Here is a 12370-nt window from a genome sequence, read left to right as displayed (position 1 = left end):
TGACCTCCGCTCCAGTATCAACGAGGAAACGCCGTCCAGATTTCTTGTCCTGAACGAATAGGAGACTCTGTCGGCGGCCAGCCGCTGTAGCCGTCAGCGGCGGCTGGCCCTGGCGTTTCCCTGAAACTTGCAGGGTGGGCGGCATCGACGGGCCTCTGCACCCCACCTCTGATGGTAGAAGCACAGCTGGTCACCCGTGTCGTCGTCTGTGTTCCTGGGGTGTGGTTGCTCGGTTGCTGGGGCCGGGCGAGGCGGGCGTTGGGCTCGCAGCCTGGTGATTTGACTGACGGATGAGCCGCTCTTGCACTTGGCCCTCCACAGGACATCTGCCCGGGTAGCCACCTCACGGAGGTTGCTGAAGTCGGCGTCAGCTAACAACAGGTGGATGTCATCGGGGAGCTGTTCGAGGAAGGCCTGTTTGAACATCAGGCATGGCTTGTGTCCCTCAGCCAATGCCAGCATCTCATTCATTAGGGCAGATGGGGATCTGTCCCCCAGGCCGTCCAGATGAAGCAGGCGGGCAGCGCGCTCACGACGGGAGAGGCCGAAGGTCCGAATCAAAAGGTCTTTGAAAGCTGGGTACTTATCTTCCTCCGGAGGCGACTGGATGAAGTCTCCAACCTGGGCAGCTGTCTCTTGGTCCAGAGAGCTAACCACATGGTAGTACTTCGTGGAGTCGGAGGTAAGCTGCCAAAGGTGGAATTGTGCTTTGGCCTGGTCAAACCAGACGCTGGGCCGAAGTGACCAAAAGGTGGGCAGCTTGAGGGCCACTGCGTTGGCTGCTGTGCTGTCGTCCATTGCGCAGGTCCAAAATCCGTTTGGACCGTCGGGGTCACCAATGTAGCGGTTGCTACCGCGAAATAAAACAAGACGCTAGTCGAAGGATTGTCGAACAGAAGTGGTTTATTTTCCCGCCTTGCGCGGGCCCTTTAAGGGAGACTGTTCCCGCCCAAAGCAACCATCAATGACGTAAGTACTACGTCAATAAGACTTTCCCGCGCGCGGGTTCTCCCCGTCGCTCGGGAAAGACGAGGCCTGCTGCCATCTTGGGCCTCGTTGCTCCGATGCCGCGCGACCCGACTGCCGAGCCGGTTCGCCCGACTAAACGGTGAGTCGCCACATATTGAACATTAATGGCAACAATGTATAGGATAAATGAGAAGTTAAAATGACTGACATTGAAGTAGTGTTGATCAAAGGAGTGATTAACACAATTCACTTATCGGCAACTGGAGTGAATAAGTATCATGTTTGGCAGTGAGAAATTTGGCAGTGAAAATTCTTCAGACAAATTTTGAAACCAAAGGATTAAATAAAAGGTGAAAATATACACCAAAAAGTTTTATGTGATATTCTCCAGGGCATCACCAAACCAATCATTGACTACTTGGTTCAATGTAAATTTCAGGTCTGATCCAAGCCCAACAGGGTGTTGATGGTTTGTCTGTAGAAAGTTATCAGGAGCACACAGAGCATGCAAAGCACAAAAAGGTCATCATCATGGATGTGGTGCTCAAACATCAGGCCACCCTCTGAAGAACTTGACATCAAGTACAATGACTTTGCTTAAAGTCAAAAAGAGGGTATGGTTGGAATGCTAGGTGGACTCAAATTTGATGCAGAGAGGTAGTAGGATGGACAGCTATGCTTCTATCAGATAAATCACGCAGTCCAAGTAGTGTACTCATGGTTGGGGAAGCAAAGGTAGAAACCACAGAAGTACTAGCCAACCAACCAGCTTTAGGAGTCATGCCTGACAAATGGACTATTGCAAAACACTTATTCAATAAGCAGTTTAAGGCCAATCCCAGCAATTGTAGGCCAGTTTAATCTCAATGTTGTGAAAAATTACAAATCGTTGTCAATTCTGCCATTGATTGTCATTTGGACTATTCTGAATTGATTAGGGCAAGCCACTGTAGACTTCCCAAAGACTTAACTTGATTGAATATTTTTGAGGTAATGCAAAGTCAGTGAGGAATTGATGTGGTGTATGTAGACTTCCAAAAGGCATTAGATAAAGGGCTGCTTACTTGGCTTGTCATCAAGAGCAAAGCCAATTGAATAAAGGTAGCGGAAGCTTGGATAGAAAATTGACCAAATGATAGGGAACATTAGTAGTAAAATTCTTCTGTGAATTGGTGTCCCCCAGGGGTTAGTATTAGGATCAGTGTTCCTTGATGGTATATTAATGACTTGGACTTGACTGCAGTGTAGTCTTCAAATTTTCTGTTGGCACAAAACTTGGAAGCATCGAGCACGTGAGAAGGATATCCACGGGCTGGTGAAATGGGCAGAGACACAGCAGATGAAATTCAATGTAGTAATATGCAAAATATTGCATTTTGGTAGAATAAGGATAGTCAAAATGATGGACACAATTTTAAAAAGGTACTCAGGATCAGAGTAGTCAGGTCTGTGTGCACTACATTATTGAAACTGGCAGTACAGGTTAAAAAAAATGATTTAAAAAGCATAGGGGATCAGGAAATCATGATGAAACACTGGCTCAGCCACAAATGAAGTATTTTGTCCAGTTCCGGGAACCACACTTCAGGAATGATGTGAAAGTGTTAGGGGGTGCAGAAGAAATATGCAAGAATGATTCTAAAATTGATGGACTTTTGTTATAGGGGTATAATGGAGTGGAAAAGTTCTTGAAACAGAACTGGCTGAGATGAAACCTGATAGAGGTATTTAAATTAATGAAGGGTCCAGATGGGGTGGATAAAGAAAATGTTTACAAATGCAGAAAGGTCAAGAACTGGAGTACATAAAAAGAACACAATTAGCAGAAAAAAAACAACAAAAATAAATAGAGATCTAAAATGTAGCAAGAGTTAGAACTTGGAAATGCAATGCCTTAGATGGTGTTCATTAGGGGCAAGTACCTGAAGGAGTAAAAGAAATACTGCTGGGCTTTGGATAAACAGTGCAGAAAAGAAAGCTGGATTGCTCTTCATAGAACCAGATGGACTTAATGGGCCAAATGGCTTCCTTCTGTGCCATGCATTTCTGGGAAACTACAAAGGGTCTCTTTTGAAGAAGGCGGCCTGATGATCAGTAATGGATTCTAGTCTCATATGAAGCAAGGTTTATTAGAACCAAAGGATACAGTGACACTACTTTATTTCACCTGGTTCCTTTCACCCCCAAGCACTATGAAATAAAATCTTTGACCTTGACAAATAGGGAACAACACAACTTATGTGACACCCTTAAAATCTTCACAAAAGCCTTTGTACATCACACCAGAAATAAAATTTATTCACAAAAATATAGGCCATAAAAGTCAACCTAGTCAATTTGCACCTCCTAGAGGCCAATTTTCAGAATCTTAGCTGTCATTTTTCCATGTGCAATAAGAGTTCCGCTACATTAAGGTCTGAAGTTGATGTACAAAAGAGGGGAAAAGTCAAGGCATAAACCTTATACAATGGAATACTGCTGTTTATTTCTGAACAATTTTGTTTAGCTATAACAAAGCAAACAGTAACTAATTTGGCAAACAAAAACCCAAATACTATAACATCCGCCCCTCCGAGGTGGTTCAATAAGAGGGCATAATTATTTTTGACAATCATTTCAAATATGATAATAAACAAAGATTAACTGCTTGCACATTGGTGATCTTAACTTTCAGTTATTCCAAGTTCCTCATGTTAGGATGCAAGTACATTAAACAAGTTTATCTTATGACTAGGGCAAACTGGAGATTTATGGTAATAGAACTACTCAACTCCTGAAATACATTTGTAACTGTGACAGTCATTCTACATAACTACAATAAATATTCAAATAAACCATTTTAATTTCTGCTCACTACATCTTCCACCTCACCTCTCCTAACCACATTGTTGCCCTGCCCTATTACCTTTACAGTCACTACCCATCCAAATAGTTAGGTTCTGTGGATTGCTGCTGTGTTTATTGACCCTGTAGTAATTCCATGATTGAATTTTTCAGTGTCAATAACATTTCTTGTCCATTAATTTTGGACTTCTACTTGGCTTAAAAAAATGATGGTAGGTTTTAAATCAAACATGCTACTTTTTGGAATTTGCTCCCACTTAGGTACTGAACCAAAGTCCATGAAAGAAAAAGCAGCTAAAGAAAAGAATCTGGGGGGCAGGGGGTGATGGGGAAGTAACAGATTAAAAAGTGAAAATCAAATCAATAAAAGAAAATAGGGGAAATAAAGGAAAGCATGGTAAACACAAATGAGACCCACACTGGGCAGTTTTAGACCCAGCTGTAGACTGTATAAGCAGCTAGAAAAAAGCTGATTCAGAGAGTTAAGATTTCCTTCGATTAATTCTTGCTATCATCAAGAAATGAAGAAGGACACCAATAATAAACAGGTCAAACTTTGCCAGGATGATTAAATATTGATGATTTAAATGCAAGCATTAGTCTAGGCAAGATCATTTTATAGTCAGAGCATGAAATGTTTAATTATCAATGCACTTCAGTCTGCAATTCAATTTTTCCTCAACCTTAGTGATTTTACATCTTAGGATTTTATACTGTTGAAATCTGTTATTTTCATACAGCATAACAGTAGGATGATAGGCAAATATTGAATTTTGAGTTACCTTTCAAAGTTTCAAATATCTTGCATTTTCTTTCTAGAATTAGATGCTTCATCAATCAAAGGCACATACTGTATTATCAACCCCTATTTTGTACACCTTTATATCTGTATTTCCCTTTGCATCATTTGAAGAGAATTAACAGTGGGTTTTGATCTAAAGCAAATGTCAATATTACCCTAATCTATTAATTATTGGGGTTCTTTTTGATTTTCCCCATCTGCAGTGAATGAGTTGGGGGCAGGGAGATGGTATGCATCATCTGAAGAATGGCTAGTTGATAGTTGAGAACTGGAGAAATAACTTGTACGGTGCAGTTTTAGACCAGCCTGTGACATGGCAAGCAGTCTAAACACTTGAAACTGATGGAAGCCTGCTTTAAATCTGGACTGCATTTTACACATACACATGCATAGCAGAATAAACACTGCCTCAACGGCTAACCGCCACCTCCGACGCTCCCTCCCTGCAATGCAACCCTGTTCACTGTCAGTTGGCTCAGTCTGAAGAGTGCTGAATTTGACATCCTCTTATATCTGGCAAATTATATTAGACTAATCATTCCCCTCAGTTCCTATTCCTTTTCTGCAGTGTGAATCTTAGTGAATCTTATTGAGAATAGGAGCTCAGTGGAGGATATGCTCAATGTATGTATATTAAACATTTTAGTAAATCTTTGCTAATAATGGCAGATAATCTGACTAATTCCTCATTCAAATTATAGTTGGGCAGATACATTAGAAGCCACATCTTTCTGTTGTGGAAGGAAAGATCAGGAGCATTATTCTTGGCAGTCAATTGAAACTGAGACCAAGAATCATAATCCAGAACACTCAAATCGCAAGGGCATTGCTGATAGTGACATTTTTACAAATATTAATGCCATTAACTCTGCTTTTAATACATTACATGAATACTCAACAACAAAAATGAAAAGCAATCAGAATTTTGTATAGATTTAATTGATTATATTCTGAATAATAGCCTTCAAAAGTGCACAACAAGCAATGGTAAACCAAATGTGTCCAATCAGTCTTTTCTGGACTGGACCAAGAAATATCACGTCAATCAATCTGATGACCTTCTACATTCCTGAAAACATCTGATTTATCTTCTATAGCAGTTTTAACACAAAATCTTGAAGTTGCATTTTCATACCATCATTGCTGGATTCTATTTCACATTTGAAGGTAGGTATGGAGAGAAGATGTATGACAGAAGGAAGAAAGTGAAAAAGCTGTTCTAGTACACTAGACTGAATATAGTGACAGGATTTGGATCTAGTTCTAACTATTCTTTATATAAGGAATACCTTGTCATGACTTTATCATCATGAGAGTGCCTATAGGAAGCCAGATTCTTCCCCACAGTACAAGCATAACTAAATAAGCATTTGGTGAACTCTGTCATCTCTTGAATAAAGCTAACTCCATGTTTACTTTGAAGACTTGCTCAAAGTGAAAACGTTACCCATTACACTTGTTACATCATGGAAAAAATTAACTTCACATTTAACTCCACGGCAAAAGAATCACACATATATTTTCTGCCATAATCATATCAAGTACAGAATTGTGTCTGATGCAAACTGTGCAATTTAAGTAATTGAATGTCCTGTGTAGACTAAAGTTCTAATTAGGAGATGAAGGCATACCATGTAGTTCTCCTAATAATTACTCGAATGCTGTAACAGTGAACCAAATAGAATATTGTATAAGAATACCCTATTTCACAGACAATCAAATAATAAAATTTCCCCCAATATTATCTACCATATCATTACTTTTCTACTATGGCTGTATTACAGTAAATGTTAGTAAAGGTGTTGTTTACCATCAATCTGCCTTTGAATAGCAGCAAGTAGACCAAAAAGAATCTGTTTATTGATAAAAGTTTTCGAATCCAAAGGAAATGATTTAGTTACAAAAATAGTTATACGATTGAATACACGGTCTGGGGGAATTCAAGCATGTGACATAATGAACTTTAAATTTGTTCTTTGCCTATTATTTCACAAAAAAAATCTACAGTGCGCAGTGGCCTGATGATAAACAAAGAGACTGTGTATTAGAATTTACAATCACGACTTTTCCTCAGTATTCCTCCTCACTGCATATGGAACATTTCTGCATTTGGATTCTTGGCCAGCCAGGTACCAAAACCATGATGCACCAGTGATGACTTCAGTAAACTTTTAGCCTCTTGATATGATTTTGCCATCATCTGGAAAGAATGAAAAATTAAAGCAGAAAGAACATTAATAATGAGAATCTGAATTAACAATGGAAAATGTTGGAGATATAGAACAAGTGATAAGGAAAAAACACTCAGATGCAAGATCAATACCAAGGTATTAACTTGGCTTTCTCTCCTAAATACAGATCGCTTTGCTGTGTATTCCTTGTATCTTCAATGCGAAAAAGTCGTAACTGTTTAAAAAAATGCAGCTGTTTGGCAATCATTTTCGATCAATTACTTTAAAAAAACATTAGTCACATTGAATATCCAATTTAATGAATCGGATACTAAATATTGGTATTGGTTTATTATTGTCACTTGTACCGAGGTACAGTGAAAAAACTTGTCTTGCATACCGATCGTACAGGTAAATTAATTATACAGTGCAGTTACACAGATACAAATAAATAGGCACCCACATAAATCAAGATCTGAAAAAGTGAACACTAGATGACAGTCCAAATTAGTTTACATTATATAAATAAAAACTGCATCTTCAAAATAGATACAAGTTGCAAAATGATCATTAATAAATTGTGGCCAACTTGCAGACAAATTGAAGAAAAGTTTTGTTCACATATTAACTGAAGTAATTTGGAAATTTATTTCTGGGTTAGAGGGAAGGGAAACAGTTAAACTATTTAAACACTTTTTATACCTCTTGAAAAACATTTGATTATCCATTACATATTTGGAATATTTTACCTTAGTAATTATCTCTTTCCCTCACTGCCCCTACCCAAACCATTTTCCTTGGTCCACTGCAGTTCATTGTTCCAATCCAGGAATGTGATTGGTGTGGTTAGTGGACTGCAGCAGAAACAGGTGAATTTGGGATATGGGACTGGATAAGCAGAAATCAAGCCTGAGCGAGTGGCCATGGTGAGTTGTGAGGGAAATGGAAATCTTAGCAGCAGCAGAAATAGAGATCCGAAACCCAAAAGTGCCTGACTGAGTGGATATTTTAGGAATAGCCAAGGTGCAGATATAGAAACTAAGGGAATTAAAATGATAGGTAGCCCTCCATCAGTCAACCTGTGACTTAAAACATGCAAGTACAAGATGGCAAAAAGGTGAAAAAAAATACATCTTAGATATAAAAGAGATCTCTTTTTCCAGCAAGAATAAATGCTGTTACCCTCAGCTGACCACATTGTTGTTACTTTTCATACAGGAATGTACAATGCAGAACTCACAAATAAAGATTTTCAACCACAGGGGACATCACTGTAGCATGATAAATCCAATGATATCTATAGAAGTGATGCAACCTAATATTAAGTAATCTAAGATTGGATTTAGTCCTATTCTGTCAGATCCCAGGTTTTTAAAAACAGCTCATGATTCACAGGCCCCCGGGCTACAGATAAGGCCTGGAAACAGAGACCCAAGTCAAGGCTGCCACTCTTGTAGGATAAATCTGTCTTCACATGGCTGGGAAATAGTGTACGCAGACCCAACTACAGACCACCAGAATCAACCAACAATAAACAGGCAGCTGAAGATTCTTGGTGGATTTTGAAGCGAGGTCATTGTTTCATGCTAAACCTTACAATTTGAATGGTGCTGCTGCTGACACTGTAGGGCGAGAATGATCAACAGAGATGCCTCAAAAAGGGTGGGCTGATGAGTCTGTGGGAAACAATAAGTAGCCAGCAACTGGAGAATGAAAGGAAGTCAGGTTTGGGGTAGTAGAAAGTAGAAAGGGCATGGGAAGTCAAAATAGGAAGAGGGAAGGGATTAAAAGTGGAGATGAATGAAGGGGAAGGCAGCGCCAGACAGGAAGTGGGGAAAAAAGTTAGAGGGACAAAAGGTAGCTGTTAAAAGAAAGAGAGAAAGACGTAGTGGCTACTGGAGGACATGGTGAGGCTTGAAGGAGTAGGCAAAATGTGTGTAGTCAAAGTGAGTGTATGCATGTGCATGCCAAGTCTGCAGCAGAGCCTGGTCTCCAATCAGCTTGGACTGCCTTGCCAATGGACCAAAATCTTGCTGTCAAGATCACATGGTAGCTGTTGTGCATCAGTCATCTCACATTAAATATCTCAGACACAGACATCTTCCACTTATTGGAAATGGAGTGAAGCAAGACATCCTTGATTCCAAGGGATCACCCAAGGAGGAGATAGCAATTATGCGGCTGCCACTATTCCTCCTTCCTCAATAAAGTTACTACATTACCTGCACTTCTAGTTTTAATTTTAATTTACCACTGCTCAGTGCAGACGACATTTGAATAATAACAGGAGATACCATATGCAACCGTTGTATCATTTGCACTCCAGTCACAGTCAATATCTTGATGAAAGATGTTTGGAACAGTGGAGAGAGAAATGAGGTTGGACACCTACCTTGTTGAGCATGAGACTCCAAATATTTATCAAAAGGTTGAATCGAATTGTCACTATTGAGACCAAGGCTTATGCCATACACTAATCACAAGAATAAGACTTCTAAATACTGTACATTGTAATAGTTCAGCACCTTCAAATGTATATCTATGTCCTTGCAAGCACTTCACAAATTCCATCTATTAGAAAAGGCTGCAACTAGCTAAGGGCTCTATTGTAAACATTCTAGTCATTATAGGTTGACTTATTTGACAAGAAAAAAAATATCCTAACCATAGCATTTCCCACCCTTAGGGGAAGGAACTCCCACATCTTCGCTCCTAATAGCATCAAATTATAATGCATGAATGTGAAGCAACTGAGTACTGCAATATGGAATGTCTAATAATCCGAAGTATTTCACCTTTTTGCATGAAACTGCAGAAACATTATCACAACTCACCTTCGGATGTTTTGATTTACTGTAGTAATTAGGTGGATGGTGGATACGGCAATCATACAATCTGCCAAATCACAGCAGAAGTGGTCAAACCACTGCTAATAGTTGAACCTTATTTGTATGCAGCCATTGAAACAGAGACCAGAATTGGGACAACTTATTTTAACATGGGGTCAGGAGAGTATGGATGTATATTTAAAAAAATATTACAAGTCCCCTGCTAACTCTCCAAGACAGAAGTGTAGTTGAGCTGTCAATAAATCACCAAGACTGTACTCCATTACATTTCATTAACATTCTAGTGAAAAGGCAGAGAACTTGTCAAGTTGCTAGCTATGAATCTGTACATAATGTGTAATGTATCTATCAACATATCACAGTTGGAAAAAATGTGTTAATATTGCTAAATACAAGTTTATTTTTGTAAAGGTCAATCTTTAATTTAAGTGCATGGAGAATTGTACATGGGGCTGTATACTTTCAACTGCTATCAGTGGAAAAATGGACTCACCTAAGCTCACCTTTAATACAAATTTCAGACTTAAATCATACTAACTCCTTAATTTGTGCATATTGTAAAAGATGAAATGAGTGTCTCAACAACTGAGTTTGATTTCTGCCCTAGAAAGTTTAGTCCAAATTTGGAAATAGTTTCTGCAGTGGTTAAGAGCTACAATAATATTGTGAAATACTTCCTCAAACAGAAGTTAACTTTACCTTTGCTGCATGATATGTTGGAACTACAGTCAGGTCTTCTCGATTTGCTTCTTTAGCAACAAGATAGAAGCGACTGAGCATGGCTGCTTTGCATAAGCGACTGGTCATGGAGGTACCACTTTTAAATGGTGAGCTTCAAAACAAAAAGGACACATTTTTCCCCAAAAGGGCAATATATATAATTAAATTGAGCAATAAACATTACATCCACATTTTATATTCAAATTGGGGTCATTTTAGCAAATTCTGCTCTCTGAATGTTATACAGGATTACAACAAAATAACCCAGGATGCTGAATTGACATTTCCTACTGAGCAGCAGGAACAGGGCATTTAACTTTACCCTTCAAAGTGTAGCATTCAATTAATAATAAATTGTGTTATGTTTTACAATTTTATTGTTCATATTCTACTTATCTTGAAGCAAACATGAAAATATAGACTTCAACAAGTTATGTTTCAAAAGAAGTTGAATTCTACTAAGCCCAATCTTATTAGGGGAATGAGTTAAGTTCCCATCTCGCACATTAACCCCATTCCAAAAGTGCCAGAAAGCACTTCCAAAGCAGCTTTACTGTATATCAATTTATATTCAACCAGGATAATAATCTGGGGATTACTATTCCTGATTGTCTGCATTTTAATTTCAACCCTAGCTCTGAGAACTCTCTCAGTAGAGCCTCATTCTTAGTTCTATCTACTTTAATGGTTCTACATGGACATACAACTGGATCCTCCTCCTCCCACTTCAAGTTCCTCTCCAGCCACAATTAGCTATCCATAACCTTGAGTGTGGCAGACAACTAAGCGTTTAGAATACCTGGTTGAAATGCAGAGAGAAATATCTATTCCTGACTATAAGGAGCCTACCACTACCCTTACCTTTTCATTCTACGCACTTGGTAAAGCATGCTGTTACGGTCAGATTGTAGGGAGGATGGCCGATCTTTGTTCACATTTATGTGTACCTTACACCTACTCAAAAGTGGGTGCTGCTGCAACATCTCATCCTGGATCCTCAAATCTGCCTGATTCTGTCACTGACCACTCCTAAATTCCAGTTACAACCTAACCTGAGACCACTTCAAACAACAGGAACTCATACGTCAGACTGCCATTCAATGACTACTGCTTGGCGTTCAACACAATCATTGCATCCAAACTCATCATTAAGCTTCAAGACCTGGGCCTCTGTACCTCCCTCTGCAACTGGATACTCGACTTCCTCATTGGCAGACCTCAGTCGGTGAGGACTGGTGACAACATCTCCTCCTCGCTGATCATCAACACAGGTGCGCCTCAGGGCTGCGTGGTTAGCTCTGCTCTTGATACAAACATGACTGTGTGGCTAAGCACAGCTCTGCTGTCATCTTCAAATTAGTTGACGACACTACTGTTGTTGCACGAATCACAGGTGGTGATGAGTCAGCCTACCGGAGCGAGATAGGACACCTGGTTGAGTGGTGCTGCAACAAAAACCTCTTGCTCAGTGTCAACAAAACTTAAGAGCTGATTGTCGACTTCAGGGAGAGGAAGGAGGGCGAACATATGCCAGTCTCCACCGGGGGGGGGGGGGGGGGGGGGGGGTGCGAAAATCATCGGTGGTGGAGAGAGTCAGCAGCTTTAAGTTCCTGGGCATTAACATATCGGATGACCTGTCCTGGGCCCAGCACATAGATGCAATCATAAGGAAAGTACGCCAGTGTCTCCACTTTCTTAGGAGGTTTGGCTTGTAACCAAACATTCTAACAAACTTCAAGAGATGTACCGTTGAGAGTCTCCTGACTAATTAAGGTCTAGTACAATAATTCAAATGCACAGGAGCGCAAGAAACTGCAGAGAGTAGAGTAGGGGACTCTCCCCAATACATCATGGGGTACATCCCTCCCCATCATTGGTAGTATCTACAAGAGGCACTGCCTCAAGGCAACATTTATTATCAAAGCTCACCACCATCCAGGCTATTCCATCTGTTCACAGCTACCATTGGGCAAGTGGTACAGAAGCCTGAAGTCCCACATCGCTAGTTTAAGAAT

General features: G+C 39.9%; 1 protein-coding gene across 1 annotated transcript in view; it reads right to left on the bottom strand.

The window, feature by feature from the left end:
• Positions 1 to 3439: 3439 nt before the first annotated feature.
• Positions 3440 to 12370, bottom strand: part of adad1 (adenosine deaminase domain containing 1 (testis-specific)) — a 51537-nt gene continuing 42606 nt past the window's right edge. Inside the window, exons 11-12 of the mRNA XM_052045098.1 lie at positions 10335 to 10467; positions 3440 to 6815 (exon numbers count right to left, since the gene is read on the bottom strand). Of these exons, the coding sequence (XP_051901058.1) occupies positions 6699 to 6815; positions 10335 to 10467 (250 nt within the window). The 3' untranslated portion in view covers positions 3440 to 6698. The remainder of the gene's footprint in view (positions 6816 to 10334; positions 10468 to 12370) is intronic.

This window comes from Pristis pectinata, chromosome 2 (genome assembly GCF_009764475.1).
Source record: "Pristis pectinata isolate sPriPec2 chromosome 2, sPriPec2.1.pri, whole genome shotgun sequence".
Lineage (NCBI taxonomy): Eukaryota > Metazoa > Chordata > Chondrichthyes > Rhinopristiformes > Pristidae > Pristis > Pristis pectinata.
The sequence above is the reverse complement of the archived record's forward strand: the minus strand, read 5'-3'. Positions and strand labels throughout refer to the sequence as shown.